The following is a 24,881-nucleotide window of genomic DNA, read 5'->3' on the forward strand; positions in this document are numbered from 1 at the left end:
TCACGAGTGTGGAAACCAAAAATGAGCCTGATCTGACTTGTAAGACGGCGGCCAGAGCCCAAAATGTGAACAAGCCAAAATGCTAATAATTTTTACTTTGACCTGACCTGTGACGTCATCGGTGACCTTGAGGTCAATGAAATTAGGTTTTGTTCGACAGTTTTTCCGGGGCTATCAGACGCCGTTTGAATTTTGACGATCGGCCCAGTAGTTTCGGAGTTAGGAGGGGGGGCTATGAATAGCCCCCCCAGTAGGGCGTGTTATACACAGACCCCAGTGGGGCGCGGGTTAACATTTGTTCGTTCGATTGTTTGTTCGTTCGTTCGGTCGGTCGGTCCATAGAAATAAAAACGGTCGGTCGGTCGGTTGGTTGGTCGGTCGGCCGTTCGTTCGTTCATTTCGTTCGCTTGCTCATTCATTCATTCATCCGTTTATTCGTTCATTCATTCATTCATTCATTCATTCATTCATTCATTCATTCATTCATTCATTCATTCATTCATTCATTCGTTCATTCATTCATTCGTTCGTTCGTTCGTTCGCTCGTTCATTCGTTCGTTCGTTCGTACGTACGTTCATTCGTTCGTTCGTTTCTTCGTTCGTTCGTTCGTTCGTTCCTTAGCAGTGGCGTACCTACCCAGGAATTTGCGAAGGACCAGGGCATTGGACGAGAGGGCGCCAATCAAGGAGGGCGCCAACAACAAGGAGGGCGCCACATATCTGAAACTTGAATGTGTCAGTTATGTTCGTACACGTGCGGAACGAACATAACTGACATACTGGACAGAGGGGCGCCACCCACCATCATCTAGGAGCGCGACGCTATCGATTGGAGGGGCGCCAATACTGGACAAAGGGGCGCCACCGGCCCACCATATCGTCTAGGAGGGCGCCACTATCACCAGAGGAGCGCCAATACTGGACAGAGGGGCTTCGCCATCAACTAGAAGCGCGCCGCTATCGACTGGAGGAGCGCCAACACTGGACAGAGGGGCGCCAGTCACTGAGGGCGCCGGGGACGATGAGCCAAAGGGACAGGGCATGCACGGAATGTCCTGTATGTGCGTACGCCACTGTTCCTTCGTTCGTTCGTTCGTTCGGTCGGTCGGTCGGTCGGTCGGTCAGTCGGTCGGCGCCTCGGCCCATAGAAACGAAGACGGTCGCCGGTCGGTCGGTCGGCTGGTCGGTCGGCCGTTTGTTCGCTAGTGCGTTCGTTTGCTCATTCATTCATTCATTCATTCATTCATTCATTCATTCATTCATTCATTCATTCATTCATTCATTCATTCATTCATTCATTCATTCATTCATTCATTCATTTAGCTCGCCTCAAAATGATAAAAACAATTTCATGTAAATTACGTCATAAGCTCTGACGTAATTCACACAACATAAATACCACAGAAAAAAACGCTCAACCTTGAATCGGTGGAGGCGGCATAAGCGGCGCAAAAGAAACTTCTATTTGAATATTATTATGAAGATGTTAGAATTATTCTGATTACTCTGATTATATTATTCTGATTTATTTGTTAGTCAGCAGTCAGCAAGTAGGTATCCTGAATCATCCAATTTAAATGGTATGCTAACGTCAACATCTGCTGGTCAGTGGTCTCATATTATCGGAGCTAGCAAGCATAAAGTAAATAAGTAAAATGTTAGGACGGTATACCTATACTGCCATGATAAGTTGATACTGCCCTGGGATACTGCCTTGGTTACGACTGCCGTAAAATGCAAGTTCCTCCCTATGTCCCTATGTCCCTATGTGCGATGTTAAATGAAAGTGTCATTTCATTTTTCGACGAGAGTCCTGCCGCCGCCGGCTTTCAGTTAAAATCCAGCTGAAAGACGGCTATTATTTATGAAAGTTAAGCAGGGAATTCAATGGCTGAAACGTTTGTCCTTGCGTTCATATAGTCAATAGTTACTATCATTTTCACATTCCTGCTGCGCCCATCTTCTTTCCGTTTCTGCTCGTATTTCAAAGCAATGCACGAATACAGTCTACCTCAACAATCAACGGTAATGATCTTGTTGAAAGTTCCTACAGAAGATTGGATGGACATTGACAAACATTTGTTTCAAATTTAATCAAATTCCATCAGTATTCAGTAATGTGCCTCTGAATGATATCGAAAAAATGAAAATGATGCTCTGAGTTGGCAATTTATTTTATTTTGAAATCAAATAAAGATCTTATTTTTCACATTTTACATAGGCTCATAACTCACTTTATATTCCTCAACTATCAACAATATGTGCTAAAAATGCCATGCTAAGAATGTCATGCTAAAAATATGTTAGAAATGCTAAATGTGCATTAAATATGACTAAAATTTGCATATGTACTTAGGTAGAGTTGAGGAATTTTAAAGCAGTTTCCACTTCCTGCATTAATTTGAAAACACATACCTACCTTACCTTACCTTAGGGTATTTGGATTTTTAGGCTTAGAGCTTAACCCTCGCATGTGTGCTGCGTTTGCCAGCTTCTAATGTGTAGGGGGGGGGGTCGGTTGGACCCCCCCCCCCTTGCCGTTTGGCCCCTGATCGAGCTAGAGCTTCGCGGAAAAAACGAGCGTGTTGCCCGTGACGAGAGGAAGCCGATGATACCCAATTTTAAGGTCCTAGGTCATTGGTTGACCTTCCAGGTCAGGTCAATGACCCAAAGTCGGGAAAATCGGGACCTGTTAGAAAGTCGTAAAGTGTGGCTGCTAAGGGGTTTTTTGGGGTGCTGATCACGAATATCGTGTTAGTTTTGATCACAGATGATGTCTTTAAGCATTTAGACCAGGTCGGGTCAGGTCAGGTCAGGTCAACCAGTAGGCGTCGTGACGGGTATTCGTAGTACGTGTCAACCGCCTCTGACAGCTTCGTAACATGTTACGAAGGCACCAAAACTACTTCGTAAATGTTCAAATGGTTGCTAAATTCGAATTCAGCTCCAAAAACTAGCCTAGAAACATGTACAGCTCGAAAAAGTGAACCGAGGTCACCCGAGGTCACCAAAGGTCAATGACCTGACCTGACCTTCAGGTGACCTTGACACCCACCCTAATGCATGGAAGCAACATCGAATCACATGTTTGAACGTTTGAAACCACGAAAAGCTTGCAAACGCGCGGCTAATGCGAGCCGACATACGCAGAATCGCGATTCCGGCCAAACATGGTCTCGGAAAAGAGGTCACAGGTCAAAGGTCATTTGGGTCAGGGTCATGAAATTTTCAGGGTAGGTGTAAAATTGATCAATGTGAGGGTACTGAAAGTTTCGTCGTGATCAGCCGCTTTTTACGCAAGTTATTCGCGAAAAACCATGGGGGGGGGGTCCATCCGACCCCCCCCCCCCTACACATGCGAGGGTTAACATGTCCAAATTTGTTAATTGATTCATTTCTAATTTAGATGGATTTTTACAGGACTGACTTTTTTAGGACATCATGGGAGCTGGGAGGGGGGTGTTTGAAAATTGAAACCCTCTGGGCCTCTATAGTGTTTTGGCATAGGTACCATTATATATTTTTGTGCAGATTGTTGAAATTGTAATATGGGTCACATAATGTCAGGTCAACCTATCCTGACTGACTCTGAGTGACTGAGTCTCCTCACCTCATGATATAAAATATTTTTCCTGGCTAGCTATTCAGCAATTACTTAGGAGCTTTGGGCAGATAGTTGAGGGTAACAAGAAAAATGAAACATTTAAATACCTATCTCATATTTTTTGTTGGTGACCTGTGTGTGTCTATCTGTGAGGTCAACTGGACCAACTTTGGTCAAATGATCAGCCCCTCCTCTATGAGTCAGTCAGAAAAAGCCATCCTCCCTTCCATACAAAGCTCATGGCTACTAAATAGTTATTTGCTCAGGCAATAGAAGGCAAATCTTGTTTTTAATCTAAGCATACGTCTTCCACCAGGTGACAGAGTTCTGTCAACACTACAGTCAAGAGCATAATTTGATGACAGATCAGCACTAGACACTCTGGGTCTGTGTGAGTCCCAGGCGCCACCATGCACCTGGGCTCGGTGGCTCTCTGCCTGGTGGCATTCTACTACGTGGTGACCCGGCTGCTGCCCCAGCTGCTGTCATGGCTCCTCGTCTGGCGCTACAACCTTCAGGTAAATTGGCTGATATTCAATATTTTCAATCTCCATTCTCTATCGATCAGCTCAGTTCACTGTCCTGTAATGCTCAAGCTGTTTTTGGTTATTATCTGTCAAATACGTTCGTCAACCCCGTTTTTATCGCACTATCTCAATATGTTTTCGCAAACAAGTCCGTAGATAGTTCAGTCGTAAATGAAGAGAGTACCATGATGTTAGTTCACCGTCGCTGGCTTGCCATTATTCCGATGCCGTAGAGCGGTGTACCGGCGCTCCAGTCTCCAATCCCTGACGTTCCCTTTCTGTCCCGTCCCGTTCGCGGCAGATATCCCTGGGCAGGATCGGCCTCCACCCGCTGTGTGTGTACCAGCTGAGCCTGGAGTGGGGACCGGTCCGACTGACCGCCAACGGGCTGACCATCACCAGCAGCCTCGTCAACAGCCAGGTGAGGATTCCCCGCCCGCCGCTCGGGACAGCTTCTCTCCGCCGTTCATGGATAATCACCAGTGTGTCGTGAATGTTCTCACGGTGTCTGATAGTCACGGGTATGGACGAAAACCAGCGGTGTTCTTGGGTTGCGATTTCACACCCAGCGCTTGCAATTTCCTGTCTGAGTGGTGTTCGTACCTTGTACATATATGTAATTGTCTGAGTTTATTTTTCATCAGTCAGGATGTACTTCCTTTGTCTGACCTACGTATCTGTCTTTGCCCACAGGTCCACCGGCCTCTGGCGCTGTGTCTTCACGGGGTCCGTCTGACGCACACCGGGGCCGCCTCTCCCTCCCCCTCGCCCTCCCCCTCCTCCCCCTCCTCGGCGGGCCGCTCCTCCGCCTCTGCCCTGCTCTCCCTGGGCCAGTTCGCCGGGGTGTACGTGTACCAGGCCGGCGCCGAATGGGCGGTGGGCGGGGAGCGGCGCGCCCGCCTCCAGGCCGCCCGGGTCACCTTGGAGGGTACCAGTACCATAGACAACGGGCTGATGCTGGTGCTGCGCGCCGCGGCGCTGTGTGCGAGGCTGGACGGCGCCGCACCGCCGGACGGAGAGGGGGAGGCGGAGACGGGGGACGGACCGCCGCCGCTGGCCCGGCTGACCGCGGAGCTGGAGCTGCAGGCCACCGTGCAGCCGGTTAGTGGGGACCGAGGGAGTGAGGGGAGGGGAGGGTAAGTGAGGACGGTCTTTGGTGCCTCATGTCAGACTTTTATGGGCCGTCGTTGAAATGCTCGCGTTAAAGTAAAAATGTACGGTAAAAGAAGCGCCGGCTTGAAATATTAGAAACTCGAGGTGCTGAGCGCGCAAATGCAAGGTTATTTTTGCCCGTAACTGGGATACCGTATGTTTTGTTTTTATCTCCGTCTTCCTGAGCGCTTCCATGGCATCTCACGATGCATATCGAACCGTTGCATGCATGTCGCTAATGTAGGTGACGTATTTAACCTTCAGTTGGAACTGACGCGTTCCTCTCCGTCCTCAGGGAGACGAGCCGGACCAGCGCGGCCCGCCGCCGGCGCCCCAGCTGACGGAGGTGTCCGTGCGGCTGCTGCGGCCGGACGTCCTGCTGTCGGACCGTCTGGTGCCGCCGCTACTGGCCGCCGCCTCTGAGCCGCGCCCCGGCCCGCCGTCCCCTGTTCCGTCCCCTCCGGCGCCCGCCGGGGTGGAGCGGTGGCAGTGGCTGGCGCCCCGCGTCCCCGTCTCCGCGGCTCTGACCTTCTCCGAGCTGACCCTCACCTCTGAACACGGGGAGCGGCGGCTGGCCTCTCGACTGGGCAGCTGCCGACTGGAGGCGAGCAGCGCCCCGCGACTCACCGAGGCCAGCGCGTCACTCAAACTGGAGGAGCTGGGGGTGGAGACCGCCGACGGAGCGCGGCTGGCCTCACTCGCCAATCTGCAGGTACGGCTGAGGACTGGCCGGGCTCATAGGTGCGACTTTAATTTGCTGGGCTTGTTAGTCTGCTTTGTGTCAAAGTATTATGTCAGATGCTGACTGCTAGAATAACGATGTTGTTACGGCCACCAGTGCAATGTTGTAACTAGATCCGTATTGGATAGTGTCGTGGCTGTATTAACGCTTCATTGTTAGTTACTTATTGTTATTCCTGTCGTGATCGGACCGCTGAGTTCTGTTGCACTTGACGCCTCTCCCGCTCTCCCCAGCTGTCGGTGCGTGCCGACGACCTGGAGAGTCCCTCCCCGTCCCTGGAGGCTGCGTTCGGCGGCCACACGCTGCAGCTCACCTACAGCCACGAGGCGGTGTCGGACTGGCTGTGTCGGCTGGGGGTGGATCCGCTGCGGCGCCGACCGCCCCCGCCCCCGCCGCCGCCCCCGCCGCCGTCAGCCGCAGGTCGCCGCTGGAGGCTGAGACTGGACGCCGAGCTGTGGGACGTGGAGACGTGTCTGCTGCTGCCCGCACTGCCGCCGGTCAGTGCAGGGGAGATTAGGGGAAGATTTGAATTGATACGGTATTGGTTAGATGTGTGGGAGAGCCGTTGGGGTTTTCAAACGGAGATCTGGCGGAGGCAGGCTATCTATGTCGAAAATTCAGTTGTAGGCTCACGCCCACCTTTCTTTGAGAAACCTAAGCTCTTTTGCTATCTATCCAGGTGATGGCGTGTCTGACGCACGGTAAGCTGGGCGGCAACCCAGTTCTCACCTCTCACCCCGTCCCTTTCACCAGGTGATGGCGTGTCTGACGCACGGTAAGCTGGGTGGCTCTCCCCCCCCCCCCCTTCCACAGTGATGCAAATGGGGTTCACGAGTGGCCATAAATACCCAAAAGTCAAGTTTACCAAATCGAGTTAATTGTGATATGGCCGAGTAGACAAATGTTTGGGGCATCTGAAATCACATGGTTTTCATGATTTTGTCAAAACCGGCCTCGTGTATAATCGTCAGAAGTCGTGACATTTTCTAGGTCGTAAAATGACGGTCAGACACTCGCAAGTTCAAACGCCGCTGGTTTGCGTTCATTTCGTACAAATTGAAAAAATTATGCATGGGAATGATCCCCAAAGCCTTCTGCTTCTAATGCCGGGTCACAAAAAGCCTTATCTCATTCGCTTTGGCGGTAATTTGACTATTTATCATCATGTTGCAATCGCAGTTTTTTTACTAAGAAAAAAATGCTTTCGTTTCACCTACAGCACTTAACACAGTGTGTGCCCGTTAGTCCACCATACCATAGCCTTCCCTAATCATTTCTGAGTCGCATCGTGAAAGAATTAAGGCGCTAGCACAGGGCTGACCGGTGCTACAGAGGTTTTTGTCCGGGCGGTCGGGTGCCGCAGTGGGCGCGCAGTGGGCGGGTGGGTGCCGCCGCGCGGCGTCCGGGCGGCGCGGCGGCGCGGCCGCCCGGGCCGCCCGCTGCGCCGCGGCACCCGACCGTGCCGGACGAAAACTTCTGTAGCGCCGGTCACCCCTGTGCTAGCGCCTTAATTCTTTCACGATGCGACTCAGAAATGATTAGGGAAGGCTATGATATGGTGCACTAACGGGCACACACTGTGTGAAGTGCTGTAGGTGAATTGAAAGCAAATATTTTTGGTAAAAAACTGCGGTTGCAACATGATTACAAATAGTTAGCTCACCGCCAAACCAAAATAGATACGGCTTTTTATGACGTGGCATTAGAAGCAGCAGGCTTCGGGGATCATTTTCATGTATAATTTTTGCAGTTTGTATGACATGAACGCACGTAGCGGCACTTGAATTTCAAGTACCTGACAGTCATTTTACGACATCGAAAATGTCTCGACTTCTGACAATCCTACACGAGGCCGGTTTTGACAAAAACATTAAAATCATACTTTTTCAGACACCCCAAACATTTGCCTGACTGGCCATATTACGATTTATTCGATTAAGTGAACTTGAATTTTGGGCCTTTTTCGTATTTATGGCCACTCGTGAACCCCATTTGCATCACTGTGCCTTCCTCCAGTTCTCACCTCTCACCCCGCCCCTTTCACCAGGTGATGGCGTGTCTGACGCACGGTAAGCTGGGCGGCTCGCCGGCCGCCGGGGAGCTGGTCCTGGAGACGCTCACCTGCTGTCTGGGAGCGGCCGAGCCGGCCCAGCGCCGCCACGTGGCCGGTGCCGCGCTGGTGCTGGGAGCTCTGCTGGTCAGCCACCGGCGGGCCGCCGACGGCGCGCCGCCCAAACTGGGACTGCTGCTGGAAAACCTGCAGGTGGGTGGTAGGCTGGAGGGTGAATTAGATGATGGTGAAATTACAGTATAGTAACGTTTGTACATTTGGTATTATCAGTATTATAAGATGTTGAGAGTAGTGCTGTTGTGAGCATATTTCTATTCTTGCGGGCTCTCAGTAATTGTTAAAGAACCTGCGATAAACTTTCGTGTCGAAACAATCATAAAATATGTTTGTTTGGCACAATTTTCCTGACGTAGGCGGTATCGCTTGCGGTGATTTTCCACGGCCGAACTCCCTTGATGCCTGACATGTTAAACTGGCATGTCGTCCGCTCCTCAGGTGGAGGCCAGTGAGTCAGCGGCGGCGCTGGCCCAGTTCGCCACCGACTCGGCACGGCGACTGCTGCCGCCGTCCAAACCACCTGTCCCCGCCGCCTCGGCCGCCGGAGGATCGGCGTCACAGCCGGCGGACCTCAGTGTGCAGGTAGGGTGGATTTGTGCAGTAGTGGGCTTGAGAGTGTAGCAATCGGTGTAGCTGCTGAGCAGTGGTTTGTTGCGTCTGGTGATGTTATAAAGCTACTTACCTACTGCCTCATGGCCAATACTTGCGTTCTCGCCCTTGATGAACAACGCTGACCGTTGTGCCTCCGTCCCCGGATGAAGTCTGAAAATGAAAAGTAGTTTGTCGGATCCCCGCGACCGGCTCTGACTCCCCTCTGCCCTCTCTGTTCCAGGCGTCCAACCTGACGCTGCTGGCGGTGACGGGCGAGCACTGCTCGGCGCTGCGGCTCGACTCGGTGAACGGTGACCGCACGGCCGGCCTGCTCAGCTTCGTCGTGGAACGGGCGGCGGTGAGCGCCGGCCGGCCGACCGCCGCGCCGCCGCTGCCCTGCAACAAGGGCGCCGCGCTGCCCGAGCCCGCGCTGAACATAGCGCGGCTCAAACTGCGGGGGCGGACGGACGGAGAGCTGACGGTGTCTGTGAGGGAAACAGCCGCGGTCCGGTGGAGTCCCACCGCTCACCGGCACCTGAAAAACACGGCCGACTGTCTGAGGAGGTGGGCGGCGCTGCTGAAACCTCCTTCCCCCGCCGCTACCCCCGCCGCGCCGACCCCCGGTCCGCGGCTGACGGTCCGACTCCGCGCCGAGCTGACCGTGGACGCCGCTCTCTCCGATCACTGCCGGTTCGGTCTGACCGCCTCCGAGCTCTGCTGGATTCGAGACGGCAGCCGGGCCTGTCTGACGGCCGCTGCGCCCAAGTTTCTGTTCGACGGACACGAGATTATTGTGCTGCGGGGTCTGAGGGCGGAGCGCAGCACGGCGCACGTGGCGGCGGCGGCGCGGCGCGCAGCCTGTGAGGAGCTCCTCCTACCGCAGAATGACTGCTGGGAGGTGACCATCACTAGCCTGGAGGGCTCCGTGCCGTACGGATACGATTTCTCTGAGGCGTGGAGCGAGGAGCTGCTGACGACGGTGCGGTGGCTGCGCCGGCTGCACGGGCGGCCCAGCGGCCCGGCCAGGGAGGACGGACCGCTGCCGGCCGACCTCTGCATTCAGGTCAGTGGGGAGAGGAGGACAGGACTCGGCGAGGTCCGGACATAGTGATTGGACAGGAGCTAGTAGACTGTGGCGCCATAAATTTTAGGTCTAATTGACTGGCTTATCCCCTTAACAAAAGACAAACGGTGATTTTTTCTCTATTTTTGGACTATTTTTAAAAATTACACTAATGAGTAATGATTGTCAATACATTTTTCTTTCTTCATCGTCCTTAGGCTCTTAAGGTATACCTATGGCTGATGCCCCGTACCCGTTTCGCATGTAGTTTCTAATACATTCTGTTTGTTCCCCTGCAGATCAAGCAGCTCTCGCTGGAGATCTGTGACGACCCATTCGAGGTCAAACTGCGCGACAACTACGAGCTTCTGGAGGACGAGTATCACGAGAGCGTCAAACGGCGGCAGACGCTGGACCTGAAAATAGAGGAGCAGCGCCGCATCCACGGACTTCTACAGGCCAGAAAGGTCAGTCGATCGGGACGTGTATCGCTGTGTGCAGAGAGACACTGTCGCGCAGTTGCATGGTTTATTAGATAATGTAATGGTCTCCTTCCGAATGCTACTGCGGAGCATAAAGTCAGTAAAGTCATAATTTTAAGTTTTGTTCCGTTTCTCTGCAGCATTCGTCAGTGGTCTATTGAACCTCGCTGCCAAGTTAGAAACGTCGTCCCTATCCCTCCCTTACCATCATCCGCAGGTGGAGAGTCTGTACCAGCAGCTGCAGCAGCGGGACGCCCAGCTGTTCGTGCAGCGCGCCGCCCAGATGTACCGCAGCGGCGCACCGATGCGCACCCGGCTCCTCCTCTGGTCCATGGACTCGCTCGAGTTCTGGGCGCTGGCTGACCCCAGTTTTCACGGCCGCGCCGCCTGTGTGTCCGAGCTGCGCCGGATCGACCCGCTCTCCCCCTGGCCGGACGACGAGCCGGCCTTCAGCACGCTGTGGTGCCGCGAGCTGGTGACCAGCTGTCAGAGGTGGACGGTGACGCTGCGGGACTACCCGCAGCCCGTGCTGGACGTCCACCAGCTGCACCTCTGGGGACGGATGGTCGGCGCCGAGCAGGTGGCCGTGCCGCGCGCCACGCGTCAGCTGCCCGTCCGCCTGCAGTCGCCGTTCGAGGACGACCAGGTGGACAGGTCGCTGATGAGTCTGAAGTACTACTACGACCTCAGCTCGGACGTGGACCAGCTGGTGGCGGCGTACGGACCCTGCTGGGAGCCCGCCGTGGCCATGTTTAACCTCTGTCTGGAGAAGGTGCTCCGTCCCAGCACGGACCCGTCCCCTCCGCTGCCCTGGTGGGACAAAGTGCGCCTCAAGATGCACGGCCGGATCACGCAGAGCGTGCGGCAGCTGACGCTGCTGTTACACGCCTCGCTGGACCCCTACAACACCACGGAGGAGATGGAGCTCACCTTCGCCGACCTGGTCACCGACTGGACCGACGGCAAGATCGTCTTCAAGGGCGACCTCAGCGTCTACGTGCGCACCGCCAGCAAGTACGACGACTGTCGACTGCTGTTTGTGCCCGGCCTGAAGCTGGCCTTCAAGCTGGACTGGCTGTGTATGGGCGACCCGCGGGATCACCACGCAGTGATACCCTGCGCCCGGGATAAACTGCCAGAGTACTCGAGCAACCAGGAGCATGACTCGTTTAGGTGAGAGGACACAGGTGGAGGCGGGGTTGGGAACGTGAGGGATGTCAGGAGCGTGATCGGCCGATCGAAAAGTGTTGGCTGGCTGGTACGATGCACTTGGATCTGATGTTTTACAGGTCTTAAAAGCTCAATGATTATGGATATTTTTGACGGTTCCATGATTCACATTTAATTAAATATGAATGAAAGGTATGTGTATGCGTTGACATGACCCTCTGATTCTCTTTGATGTTATTATTCTGCATCTTATTCATAAGTTTCAATGTTAACATTATTTTCCGACATAATACTGTAGCATTCACATATATCAAGCCGACATAATGACGCCCCGATTTGCTGTACCGCAGGGCGTTCCGGTCCCAGAACCTGAACATGTCCATCTCGATCGAGACGCGGCCGCTGACTGCGCCGGCGGCCGGCGGTCCGCAGCCCGTGGTACCAACAATGCTGCTCTACGGCAGCACGCTGCGCTGGTTCGAGAACCTCCAGTTCATCCTGTCGGGGATGACCCGGCCTACCCGGCGCGGGGCGGTGTTTAATAATGTGCGGCCGCGAAAGGCGCAGCTGTCGAGGCACTACAAGTGTGTGAGACTGTCACTGAACCTGCACGCATTCCAGGTGAGATACGACGCTTGGCGATTGGGCTCTTCGGGTAGTCGTGTTTTTTGAAAAGTACCCTAACCAGATATCTCTGTAAAGGTTTCCATTTTGGCGACACGTAGGGAAAGATGTGACAGGTGCACAATACCATGATAGCTGTCCTGCCTCCATAGCATCTTTTACCTATTTCAGCTTCCATGTTTTTTTTTTGTTTTTTTTTTTTTTTGCTTACGTATTGAATATTGAAGCGCTCTCCGTGTTTTATCCTCGCTCCAGTTTGTTTCCGTGGCGTGACATGCCGCTCCCCGCCCCCAGGTCTCCTACTGGATGTCGTTCACGCGGCAGCACGGGCTGGACATCCGCGGCGGCCGGGTGTCGCTCAGCTCGGAGCACCGCCTCACCCTGCGGCCCGTCTGTGACGGCCTGAGGCACCGACCGCGCGCCTGCTGGGCCATCGAGTACCTCAACTGCGAGCTCAACGACGCGGAGGTGTGGCTGCAGAGCTCCCTGCGGCAGACGGAGCCGGGGGCCGCGCCCGCGCCGCCGCCCCCAGCAGACGCCGGCCTCGTGGCCAAGTGGTTCTTCCTGTCAGTGGTACGGGTGTCGTATGGTAGAGCGGCGAGTGTGGCCGATACCACGCGCGAGTGTCCCACCCACCGGCTGGTCGTGCATAACATGAAGGCAGCCTGGACCAAGGACAACCGAGACGCCGGCTTCGCGCTGTTCGACAGCTTCACCAACAACCAGCAGCTGAAGCGGAACCTCTCCACAGCCGCCCTCAAGGGCATCACGTTCGACTCGGGCTCCGGAGGGGCGACTCGGACCCCGCAGAAACCCCCGCGGACGGGCTCTCTGGACGGCGCGGCGGCGGCGGCCACCGGCGGTCTGAACAGCTCGCTCTCGGCCAGCACCCCGTCTCCGATGTCCCGGCTGCAGTCGGGCCAGGCCGCCAGTATGCTGCAGAAGCTGATCGCCGAGCTGGGCGCCGCGCCGGTGGCCTTCAGTGAGGACGCCGCCGGCGGAGAGCTGGACGAGACCGCGCTGCGCGGTGTGGCGGCCTGTCACGCCACAGACGTCCTCCATAACAGCTGGCTGGTGGAGCTCGTCAACTGTCAGGTCCTCCTCAAGGGGATCGAGACGCGCGGCTACGTCATCATCACCTCCTCCAAGAGTCAGGTCCTTCAGCGGCTCCACCGGCCCGTCTGGCGGGACCGAACGCTGGTCAGCAAGACCTCCTGGGTGGGCCGGCTGGACGGCATGCAGTACTACGCCACGGTGAGCGCCGGCCACCCGGCCAGCGACCCGGCCACCGAGAACATCATGTGGCTCACGGTGGACAATATCGAGGAGCGGGACGATGACGACATTAGGGACGTACCGGACCTGGTCGGCTCGGGTCAGTCGGTCGGCGGGGTGGTCACGGAGACGGTGGGAGCGGCCGGAGCTGACGAGCACGACAGCATTCAGCTGCAGAGGGTGGTGTCCCGGTGCCGCTGCGAGTTCTTCTACGCCAGCTATGGAGAGGTGGGTCAGAGGCGCAGTGGTCAATGGACGGGTTGCATTGCATTAACTACCTGTGCTGGTAGTTACCGAGATAGCTGTTGAATGATTTAAAAATGTTAGGGAGGTATTGTTCGTCAAAATATGGCAATAGCTAGTTCGTAGAATTTTGTGACACCGGTGTGGTGTCTATCAAAACTCAAAATGCTGTCAGGACCAGGTTCTGGCATTGTAAAGCTACATTTTACTCAAAGATTTCTCAGCTTAACCATGGATCAATGACTTGTTTCGGGTAAACTCACTGGTTGATCTCGTACATTGCCGAACTTCCGACTCGCAACTGACCCCTTGTCTTTCTTTCTCTCTCCGCCAGGTGTCGGTGGATCCGGACTCTGTCGAGTCGATCCCTCCTCTGCCGACGGCCCCCTCCCAGCTGTGGCCCGGCCAGGAGGAGCCCGTGGACGCGCTCACCGTCACCCACCACGACCTGAACGTGTGCACCAACAGCCTCCAGTACGCCATGGTGCTGGACATCGTCAACAATCTGCTGCTGTACGTGGCGCCGCGGCGCCGCCAGAGCTCCGACCAGCTGCAGCGGATGCGCTTCCAGATGCAGCTGTCGGCGCTGGAGGACCAGCGGCGGCCCATCCAGCAGCTGCAGAACCGCTGCAGGGCCATGATGTCGGAGATCCGGCAGCTGGAGAAGGCCACCTACCAGCTGCAGCGACAGCGGGACGAGGCGCCGGACCGCGCCGCGGCGGTCCGACTCCAGGCCGAGATGGCCGACAAGGAGCGCCAGACGCTGGATAAGAAGGAACAGCTCAGCGCATCGGCGGAGGAGCTGGCCATGAGGATTCACATCTACAAGGAGACGCAGCTCTCCAAGACGCCCAAGCCGGCGGCGCGGAAGGGTGACGCACAACAGCCGGTGTCCATGATCCGGACGGCGGAGGTGTGCATCCGGCACGCGCAGTGGCGACTCACCGAGCCGGACGGCCAGCTGGGCCTGGCAGACCTGGTCATCAGCAACTTCCAGTACACCAAGCATACCAAGAGTGACGACAGCGTGGAGCACCTGCTGGAGCTGGGCTACATCAGCATGTCGAACCTGCTGCCGAACCCAGCCTACAGAGACGTCCTGCAGCCCACGGAGACCCAGAGCGGGATGCCGGTGGACCGGCAACGCTCACTGCGCGTCTACTTCAGGGAGAGGCCGCCCGTCGGGGGCATCAGCGTCAAGGAGCACCTTGAGATCAACATCACACCCATCAACATCGGCATGACGTACCAGTTCTTCAAAACGATGCTGCGCTTCTGTTTCCCGGAACGTGACACGGAGCATTTGGAGGAGGACGTACCAGCGCCCAAAGAGAAGCTATCCAAGAAAGAAAAACGCAAACAGAAGAAGGAGAGCAGCTTCTACGTAGCCATCGAGAAGGATGATGTGGAAAAGATGAAGGAGCGCGCGCAGAACAACATGCTCTTCATCTACATCAAGGTGCCCGAGGTGACGGTGCGGGTCAGCTACAAGGGAGAGAAGGAGAAGAACCTAGAGGACGTGCACAACTTCCTGCTGACGGTGCCCACCCTCGAGTACCACAACGTCACCTGGACCTGGCTGGACCTGCTGCTGGCCATGAAGAACGACACTAAGCGGGTTCTGCTGTCGCAGGCCATCAAGCAGAAGCTGCAGATCGGCGGGAGGGGAGCGCCGGGCGCCGAGGAGCCGCCGCATGATGAGGAGGACAAGGCGAGGCTGCTGTTCGGGTCCATGATGGCGCCGGGAAGTGAGAAGGAGAAACCGGCCAGGAAGAGCTTCTTCCACCTGCACAGGAGCTAGGGGAGGTGGATAGTGTGAGCCGGACTGGAGAGACGGACCGAGGCTGTGGGTCGGGCTGGAGAGGCGGACCGACCCACCCCGGCACTAGAGCTTTAGGTACTGTTTGTCAGTGGGCTGTGCCTACTGACTGGAGATGGGATACTCTCCATCACACCTAGTCACTGGAGCACCGGCCCGCAGCACTACGCCGAGGCTGAAACAATACACCGAGACTGGAAGACTGGCCCTCGGCGAGCGATAAACAACCAACAGGGTGTCGGGCGTCATTTCATCCGAAAGGTAATGTTCCTTTTTCTCCATAATCAGTCTTTTGCATTCCTCTCTTTTCCAAGACGGCAGGTAACTTTGTCTTTTCCCGTACTGCACCATTTTCCAGTATCTAACCGTTGGCCACTAGTCCAAGTGGCGTTTGACCGTCCTGTTTTGGAGGTATTGAGTCCATCTGCGCGAGATAGTGCTATTTTTGCTGCTTGGTCAGTTTGTGATTGATGGAACAATGTGTTCACTCGCTGTTGAAGAGATGTGATAGTCTCTCACTTGTTGTTTCCTTCTCAACTGGTAAAGGCCAGTGCTTACCATCGACGCGTGCTGCTTCTTGGTCACTTCATCACTTCACAGCATTGCATACTGCTCTAAAAGCAGCCCTGGCTGCGTTACAGTCATACTCTCGATAGGTACTTGATACTTGATACCGCAACTGACGGCTCCTTTTCAATGCGCTATTGGCAGACGTCCTGGGCTCTCTAACTATGTTTTGTCCCTCTGATCCGAGAATAGCCTATTAGTTCCTGCGCGAGCTATAACCAGTGACACTCTTGTCTTTCACCGCTGCTGTCAGCTGTTCGTTGCGTGGAATCCGACGCTGATTCAATAGCTGATGACCGAATGATCTGCGGACGATCGTGTTATGTTATTTTGATGCAGCTCTTTTGAGCGTGACTAATTATATCGTATGCGATATATGATACCTATGCTGTGTCAGGTGGATGTTAGAATGTTGTTGTGATCGCTGCAATCCTCGATCAAGTCAAAGATTAAAATATATATTGTGCAATATATCTGAAGTGTTTATTGCCCTTTAAAATTAGTTAAAAATTAAAATAACAGTGTCTTCAGTAAGGAGCGCTGCCCTTTGATGAGTAAGCATAGGGCCGAACATCCTAACCGGTCCTCCGCGAATGCCTGTAACCTGTTTGGGAATTATGAAGATCTGGACTATGGAGGTCCAGCATACTGAGACAGAGGGCATTGGTCGTGAATTGTGATATTGTCGTTGCCGGTATCCAGACTGGCGACAGGGGCGATGCAAGCAGGGGCACCAGCAGCTCTGAATGACCGGTGACCGCATCCATTTAACGGCCACCGTTTGGCTGTGGCGCTAGTTCTGGGTCTAGATTGGAGGGTTGACTGTGCTGTGTAGTGTACCTCGTCGACTGTATAGTGACTGACTGATCCTTTTCTCCCAGCCTGTCGCCTCCGGATCACCCGAACGCCTCCTGTCCTGCCGGTCGCTGCATCCCTGCCGATCGCCGCCTTGGCTCTGCGTCTCCTCGCTGGGGGCGGGGCTGCCGGCGCTGCCTTCCGAGGCCCGCGCCCCTCGCCGGGGGCGGGGCTGCCTCTGCTGCCTGTGGTCCGAGGCCCGCGCCCCTCCGCCAGGGGCGGGGCCGTCCGTGCCGCCGTCGCCGTCGCTACTACCTCGACTCAAGGCCACGGTCGGTCGTTCTGCGCGTGCGCGCTGGGACGGCCCGGCGTCGGCCGCCGACGCTGCCTCGTTGAACGCCGGTGACGTCGGGGGAAGGAAGGAATCTCGCGACTGCTCCAGGAACCAGCACCTACAGCGGTGAGTTGAAACTCGGGCGGGTCTGGGGAGTTGATATCTGACTGTATTGTGGCGGATGCCCGATATATTTCAGCTGTTGAGCTGTGCAAGGCGTTTGACCAATGTTTTGCGCGTCACGGGCTCGGACGGAAGCGGCTCATGGCAGCAACCGAGCTACGCAGGTCGGTGGAGACTGGCCGAGGGGTTCGCTGTTGGTGGGCCGGTCTGAGGGCGGGAAGTGGCACGGATCACGGAATGTTTTCAGTCCTCTCACTTTTGTGAAATGGTTGGGATTTTTATTGACGTGAATTTTACCGTGCGCATTTTCCGGATTTATGCTTTACCGGTAATTGCTGAGCAGCTTTGGCCTGCTTCCTAAGTGCTTATTAATTTTAGTTTATCAAAGCCTGCTAGTGAGCGTTTGCTATTTTCGGTTATCGAATAGTGTCATGGTCGAACTCATTTATTCACTCGAAGTAGAAAGCCCCCCCCCCCCCACTCCCCGTCTCCCCGTCTTCCGCCCGTCATGGTGAATGGTGCCATCGTCGGGTCCGACTCAGCGCCGACCTTACCGCGTGGTTCGTAACGATGACGCTGCACAATCGGCCCGGTGCGCGCCGAGGAGTGTGCGGAGAAATCGAAACTCACCGGGGGAAATGGTGAATTGCTCCTTTGGGGTATGCCTTCTTTCTGACGGACAATGACTCGACCGGCCAGACGGGTATCTTAAACGTCGCTGTAAGCTAGAAAAGATATCTATTGCCAACGACAATCTATTGGCAACATACAAAAATGCAACATAACATGATGCTATCAATGTCTGTCAATGGCCACAGAACGTTCCCCGAAACTGTGTTTGTTCTCTCGGTATTCGCGCACCTTCCCTGTAATCGGTATTTCCACCCCCCCCCCCCGTTCTACCATACATAATTTCGGACGGGCGCTTTCACGGATCCATTGTCGTGTCTATGTAAGTACATTAGGAATAATGCGTGTTTAATAACTTACCCCCTCCTTTACCCCTGTTCGCTAGCCAGCTGTGCCGCCGTTTGTCGACCTCCAGCCGACTGTGACTGACAAACTGGCGGGGCTCATTAGCGTCTATAACTAGCCGCTCAGACGAGTCACGGTGCCCCTATCCACTCCCATCCCCCAGAACAACTGTACGAAGCAGGGGTGGGACGGGGGTGCCCGCATAGGAACACACTAGTGTGCCGCGTGGGCCCGAAAGGTCTGACTCAGCTTCCTCACCCCATATCGTCCCCCTTGGTGTAGCAGCGGATGGTATGCGATGGGACGCGGGAGTTTGGAGTCTGCAACATGCATGCATCGTTGTATGCACGCTGAGGTGCATCGTTAATCGGAGACATTGTGTTTGTTTTGCATCAACCCAGCTGCTCTATTATAAACACAAGGTGGCTCCATGGTCGGGAATGTTTATGCTACAGCTGATGAAGGAAAACAGACCGCTACCGAACATGCCAATACGAGTTGTAACAGAGGTGCCCTTTTTATTTCTACACCACTGGTATACGGAAAAATAGCTGTGAGCTATCAGATTGGTTCTTTGCAGGTCTGACGAGCTCTCGTTTTTTGGTCAATATAATTTGTCATTTTTGTAGTTTTTAATCGTGTAAATGTTACTCGATTTGCCTCGGCATGTTTTTTTTTTTTTTTTGCATTGGGGCGTTGAGGTGACGGCTCTGTTTCATTGGGCAGACTTGGTTTTATCGCTCGGTACGTTTTATGTTTGTGCTCACTACTCTGTTTGGTTAGCGATGAAGACTTATTTCAGCGTGTATTCATTATTACGACACAGACTACGAAGGTGAGTAGCCTGAACCATTCTTTGGTGCACTTTTTGTTCATTTGTTTTGCCGTAGAAGGGTCTCCCGCAGTCGGTGTCCATAATTGTTTATTTACTAACCGCTGTCAGATATCTGTCTGGCTTCTGACAGTCTGCCGTTGGCACATTTCAATTTCATCCGTCCTCGGTTCGTGTTCTGTACTTCTGCCGGCCACTCTCCATCACGGACCCTCCTGGCCTGTCCGCTCACTGCCCTGGCTCGGTACGATAAGTACCGGCGTTATCGGTCGACCGATACCCCGACACGGGTCCTCTATCGACGCTGGGGGGTGGGGAGGGAGGACAATGGTCAGATATGGGGCGGGGCGGCGGGCGGAGCCACACCCCTCCCCCTCCTCCCCGCCCGGACGGCCGGGTCATGTGACAATCTCCTGTGTCAGAATGAATTACCGTCTCAGGCACGAACTGCGGATCTAGCAGCACACTGCTCTCGGCCTAGCCGTGGCTTTGTCCTGGATTTATTCCTCAATGCCCTCCCCCCCCCCCCCCCCCTCCCCCGTACTTGAGTGTCAGTGCCTTTCTCCGATCTCGTGGCTCGAATCATGTATCCTTGCGGCGCCCTGTCTCCATGGTCCCCCCCCCCCACACACACACTTCAGTGGCGGTGTGTATGTTGACACAGACTGTCAGCTGACGGCGGCCGGCCGGGCGGCGACGGCGTCCTCACAGGCCCGTTTGAACAGACTCCCAACACAGTGGCCCGTGCGGCGTCAGTGGAACAGGAGCGTGAGACTGTGGTGGTGGAGCGTTGGGCAGGGACGCTCTGAGCTTATCTAGAGGTATACATGTATTGTAGATACAAAGCGCAGTCAATAGGCTCATACTTGTTAGTAGGAGGTTATTCTTACCAGATAAGTCCTTACTACTATTTCTTATATGAGTGATAACTATAAATGTTTTGATGCAACTTTGCATGATGGTGCTAAAACGACACCAATATCTGTGTTTGTATGGTGTTGTCGCTGCTAGAAAGTATCTATATTTGCTTGAGATTAGGTAATGGCCTTGGCCTGAATGGCGTGCCCTCTCTAGTGTTGGTAACGGTGACGGCGCGAAGCAGGAGGCACCATCACTGTCCCCTCTATCGTCACGCTACACGTGAATGGTTCTCCAAATCGATACTGCTGCGGTTCCACCCGATTCCTGGTCTTGTTCTGTTCCAAATTTTTCAGTTATCGGTTTTGCCCCTGATTATCTTATTTTAATAGTGCAAATATCACCAATGTTTACCGGTGCGGCTCACTACCATATTACACACTAGATACGCCCTGTTTTTTTTTTCTGTCTGTCTGACCTGACCTGACCTGACGCAGAACCCGTTCTCTAATATGACCTGACCTGGAGGACCTTTCGGCTGACCTGCCAATGCTAACCTGTGGCCCAGAACGCTAACCTTTGACGGTGAGATAACGCTGACTCTGACCCTGACTCTACCCTGCTGACCTGACTGACCCATGACCTGACTCGTCACCTGACTCGTGACCTCTGACCCTTGACCGTGTGCCTGTCGACAGGCCGGCGCCATGACCACAGTGGCGGAGGACAATTTCGGCGTGTTCCGCACTCGGAACACGAGCCAGCCGGTGCGCCGGTTCACCCTCTCCAACTCTGCCGGCACCGAGGCCCAGGTCATCAACTACGGCGCGCGGCTGACCTCGCTCAAGGTGCGCGGCCGCTCCGGTCAGCCGGTGGACGTCGTGCTCGGCGAGGACACCTACGACGGCTACCTGGCGGCGACGAGCCGCTTCTTCGGCTGCACGGTCGGCAGGGTGGCCAACCGGATCGCCGGCGGCACGTTCACGCTGAGCGGCCAGACGTACCAGCTGACCCAGAACCGGCCGCCGCTGCACCTCCACGGCGGAGAGCGCGGCTTCGACCGGCAGCTCTGGGGGTCCCACGTGGCCGGAGACAGCGTCACTTTCACCTACATCAGTCCGGACGGCGAGGAGGGCTACCCGGGTCAGCTGACCACCCACGTGACCTATCAGCTGACCGAGGACAGTCAGCTGGTGATCCGGTACCAGGCCATGACGGACCGGCCCACCCCGGTGAACTTGTCCAACCACAGCTTCTGGAACCTGGCGGGGCACGGCGCCGGCCGGGACGCCCTGCTCCGGCACCAGGTCACCATTAACGCCGACACGGTGCTGGAGGTGGACGACCAGTGTCTGGTCACCGGCCGCCGGCTGCCCGTCGCGGACTCGGCCTTCGATTTCCGCCTGCCGCGGCCGCTCGGGGAGGCGATGGCGGCCGCCCCGGGAGGCGGGTTCGACCATAACTTCTGCCTGGAGCGGCCCGAGGACGGCGCGGTGGGCGCCGCCGCGGCGGTGCACAGTGCCGACTCGGGTATAGCCATGGAGGTGTTCACAGATCAGCCCGGCCTGCAGTTCTACACGGGGAACTTCCTTCCGGCGGACGGAGCCCCTGGTAAGGCGGGCGCCACCTACAGCCAACAGGGAGCCTTCTGCATGGAGACGCAGAAGTTCCCGGACGCTGTGAACCGGCCAGAGTTCCCCAGCACCATCGTTAACCCGGGTGAGGTCTACCAGCACACTTGCATCTACAAGTTCTCCGTTCGTGATGTTCTGTAGTAGGTGGCGCTGCGATCGGTCTGGGAGGGCTGGTGTGTAGGTGGCGCTGCGAGCGGTGTGATTTGTAGATGGCGCTCTGGAGGCGTGTGGTAGTGAATTCCTGCAGCCTGCGAGATCGTGGATGCTCCGCTTGCCAGTAAGTCAGCTCAATCAGGGAGAGGGACTAACCTATCAAATTCAGTAGCTAGTCTTACCAATTGGTAGCATGATTCTTTAGCGCATGACCTAGAAAATGGAGCCATCAGTCGCTTTGACAGTATTTTAGCTCAGGTAACCTGGTCCGCTCTTAGCTCGCGTCACGTGGAAATGAAAAGAAATTGTCACTGACGATTTCAGTCCTGTGTTTCAGGAAACATTGCGTTGTAGTCAGTTGAGGGTGTGCTTTTTGACTCGCCTTGGGCCACTGGCTGGTGTATTTTGGTCACTAGGTCGGACACCTTACGCTGGCTCCCGATGTGTGGAATCGGCGGGTGTGGTGGACCACTGCGAGTGTCGGGCATTTTTGTGGGAGTGTTCAGGGAGTCAACCAGTTCAAAAGTGTGCGTGTGTGAAATGTCTGCCTGCCAGCATATTTTACAATACATACAAGTCATAGAAATACTGTTTTTATACGGTGAGTCGATGAGCAACGGTTTCAAGATGGAGCAGATTTGATTGTTGAACATCGAGGAAGTCAAAACAATCGTTCTGTCCTTTGTCCTTCTAAATATTTACTGATCAAAGTCAAACAATCAAAGCAAATTGGTGGTTTTGACACTAACCTAACATCTGCTGAAGGGACGAGATCTATGCCAAGCTTATTGTATAGGATCTGAAGACTATCCATCTGACTTCCACCGTCCAAGTGGAGATCAACGATGCACAGTCAATATACAGCCGATATCAACGATATGCAGCGGATGGCTCGATTTTATTTTATAATAATCACCTCTGGTCTCAATGATCCCTCTGTGTAGGAATTGGCGCAAAGTGGTCAACGCGCCTTTAGAGCATAAGAAATGTATAAACGAGCAGTTGTAACGGCAGTGCTGTTACATTGTCTCGTACCGCAGCTTCACTGACCCGATCTCTCCGTCTCAACAGCTCCACGATGGCCGGCCTCGGTGACCTGAACATGGCGAACCCGGTGTTCGTCACCTACCTGTTCTACGCGGCCGTGCTGGGCCTGAAGACGCTGTTCATGTCGCTGTTCACTGTCCGGCACAGGATGGGAAACAAGGTGAGACTGACGTGCAGAGGGCTGAACTGACGCTGTCTCGCTTTATTTTATGTACGATTTGCACAATTTCATCCGGTTATTGCAGGTTCGCAATTGCAATGATGAGCTATTCAGCTATCGACATATAGCTAGGATGGCATTGCTTCATTCGCAGAGGTTCAACTTGTTTAATCCCTTGACGTTTTGTTTCTTTATATCGTTGCGATGCGACCATATTTCAATGATACGCATGTATCGACCGTTCTGTCTATTTTTTAATAGCTTTTTTTTTCTCGTCAGCCCATCAGCTGTCTCGCTCTCCCTCTCCCGAAACCCTTTCTCACAAGCCGCCCCTCCCCACCTCTCCCACCAGGTGTTTGCCAACCCGGAGGACGCCAAGGGCCTCCAAGGCAAGGTCAAGTTCGACCACCCGGACGTGGAACGGGTGCGGCGCGCGCACCTGAACGACTTAGAGAACGTGCTACCGTTCCTGATACTGTGCCCGCTGTACCTGGCCACCGGGCCGGCCGCCGCCACCGCCACCACCCTCATCAGGGTGTTCGCCGCTGCCCGGCTGCTGCATACCGTCGTCTACCTAAATGTGGTCAGTACTGGGGAGGCGCTGAATGTGGTCAGTACTGGGGAGGCGCTGAATGTGGTCAGTACTGGGGAGGCGCTGAATGTGGTTAGTGCTGGGGAGGCGCTGAATGTGGTCAGTACTGGGGAGGCGCTGAATGTGGTCAGTGCTGGGGAGGCGCTGAATGTGTTTAGTGCTGGGGAGGCGCTGAATGTGGTCAGTACTGGAGAGGCGCTGAATGTGGTCAGTACTGGGGAGGCGCTGAATGTGGTTAGTGCTGGGGAGGCGCTGAATGTGGTCAGTGCTGGGGAGGCGCTGAATGTGTTTAGTGCTGGGGAGGCGCTGAATGTGGTCAGTACTGGAGAGGCGCTGAATGTGGTCAGTACCTACTGGGGATGCGCTGAATGTGGTTAGTGTTGTGGGGAGGCGCTGAATGTGGTCAGTACTGGGGAGGCGCTGAATGTGGTTAGTGCTGGGGAGGCGCTGAATGTGGTCAGTACTGGAGAGGCGCTGAATGTGATCAGTACTGGGGGGTGGCGCTGAATGTGGTCAGTACTGGAGAGGCGCTGAATGTGTTTAGTGCTGGGGAGGCGCTGAATGTGGTCAGTACTGGAGAGGCGCTGAATGTGGTCAGTACTGGGGAGGCGCTGAATGTGGTTAGTGCTGGGGAGGCGCTGAATGTGGTTAGTACTGGAGAGGGGTAAGGGAGGGGTAGCGGCATTGGGCAATGGCGTCATATGGTGGGTGCTGCTCGGGGGTCTGACGGGAGACATGTTTGGTGAGGTGGGTACTGGCTGTGTTTGGGCCAAAAAGATGGCAAAAACTGGCTGGGGCTGAAGTTTCGTGTGTTTATGGGTGTTGAGGGGGGAGGTTTATGTTGTATGTAGACCAGCATGTGGGTGGAAGAAGCTAATGTTAATTTCGTTTTGACGGTGAGGGTGAATTTGACGGAAAGGAGCTTGATATCGCCGACAAGCACCACCAAGCTTATTGTCGAGTAAGAGCCGATTCTGACCGATCGTTTACCCCGCTCTTCCAGGTGCCGCAGCCGTCCCGTGCGCTCTGCTTCATGGTCGGGATGGGCGTCACCGTCTACATGTGCGTCCAGATCCTGCTGGCCACCATGTAGAACAGACATCTGAAGCTGAACGAACCACCGTGCCAGTAAGGCTTCCCAGCCGCTCCTGGCACCACTCATAAATCTACGCATCGAATTATACGCCTGACCGAGAATCGCGCCCGGGGCCAAGCTATGCTCATGGATTTATTGATTAGCCTTGTGCAGCAATGTGTTGAGTCTGTGTGTTATCGCTTATGAAGAAACTACAAATGTGCTTGCAATAAAGACGAATATATATCATTCACGTTTTAACTTTGAAGTACCTACGTGCGTTTTTTAATCGATTTTGTTCTCCATTATTTTTTTT

At 54.8% G+C, this 24,881-nt stretch overlaps 4 protein-coding genes across 4 annotated transcripts; all 4 read left to right on the top strand.

Annotated features, from left to right (window-relative positions):
* The first annotated feature begins 1,478 nt into the window (after positions 1 to 1,478).
* On the top strand, positions 1,479 to 8,076 carry LOC122386944. The gene is made up of 8 exons (XM_043376694.1): positions 1,479 to 1,550; positions 3,921 to 4,122; positions 4,433 to 4,552; positions 4,825 to 5,232; positions 5,579 to 5,995; positions 6,259 to 6,370; positions 6,779 to 6,800; positions 8,073 to 8,076. Exons 2-8 carry the CDS (start codon positions 4,015 to 4,017, stop codon positions 8,074 to 8,076), a joined length of 1,191 nt encoding a protein of 396 aa, XP_043232629.1. The 5' UTR covers positions 1,479 to 1,550; positions 3,921 to 4,014.
* Positions 5,585 to 24,814, top strand: LOC122386924 (protein KIAA0100-like). Its single transcript, XM_043376671.1, has 14 exons — positions 5,585 to 5,995; positions 6,259 to 6,522; positions 8,073 to 8,288; positions 8,592 to 8,735; positions 8,986 to 9,807; positions 10,107 to 10,274; positions 10,507 to 11,462; positions 11,810 to 12,080; positions 12,378 to 13,586; positions 13,936 to 15,681; positions 16,869 to 17,242; positions 22,763 to 22,898; positions 23,251 to 23,481; positions 24,494 to 24,814. The coding sequence occupies exons 3-10, from the start codon at positions 8,076 to 8,078 to the stop codon at positions 15,400 to 15,402; spliced, it is 5,250 nt and encodes a 1,749-aa protein (XP_043232606.1). The 5' UTR covers positions 5,585 to 5,995; positions 6,259 to 6,522; positions 8,073 to 8,075; the 3' UTR covers positions 15,403 to 15,681; positions 16,869 to 17,242; positions 22,763 to 22,898; positions 23,251 to 23,481; positions 24,494 to 24,814.
* On the top strand, positions 19,717 to 22,277 carry LOC122386926 (galactose mutarotase-like). The gene is made up of 2 exons (XM_043376673.1): positions 19,717 to 19,867; positions 20,603 to 22,277. The coding sequence occupies exon 2, from the start codon at positions 20,612 to 20,614 to the stop codon at positions 21,677 to 21,679; it is 1,068 nt and encodes a 355-aa protein (XP_043232608.1). The 5' UTR covers positions 19,717 to 19,867; positions 20,603 to 20,611; the 3' UTR covers positions 21,680 to 22,277.
* On the top strand, positions 22,770 to 24,583 carry LOC122386946 (microsomal glutathione S-transferase 1-like). The gene is made up of 3 exons (XM_043376695.1): positions 22,770 to 22,898; positions 23,251 to 23,481; positions 24,494 to 24,583. Exons 1-3 carry the CDS (start codon positions 22,770 to 22,772, stop codon positions 24,581 to 24,583), a joined length of 450 nt encoding a protein of 149 aa, XP_043232630.1.
* Positions 24,815 to 24,881: the final 67 nt, after the last annotated feature.

This window comes from Amphibalanus amphitrite, unplaced genomic scaffold (genome assembly GCF_019059575.1).
Source record: "Amphibalanus amphitrite isolate SeventyFive unplaced genomic scaffold, NRLGWU_Aamphi_draft 000267F_arrow, whole genome shotgun sequence".
Taxonomy (NCBI): domain Eukaryota; kingdom Metazoa; phylum Arthropoda; class Thecostraca; order Balanomorpha; family Balanidae; genus Amphibalanus; species Amphibalanus amphitrite.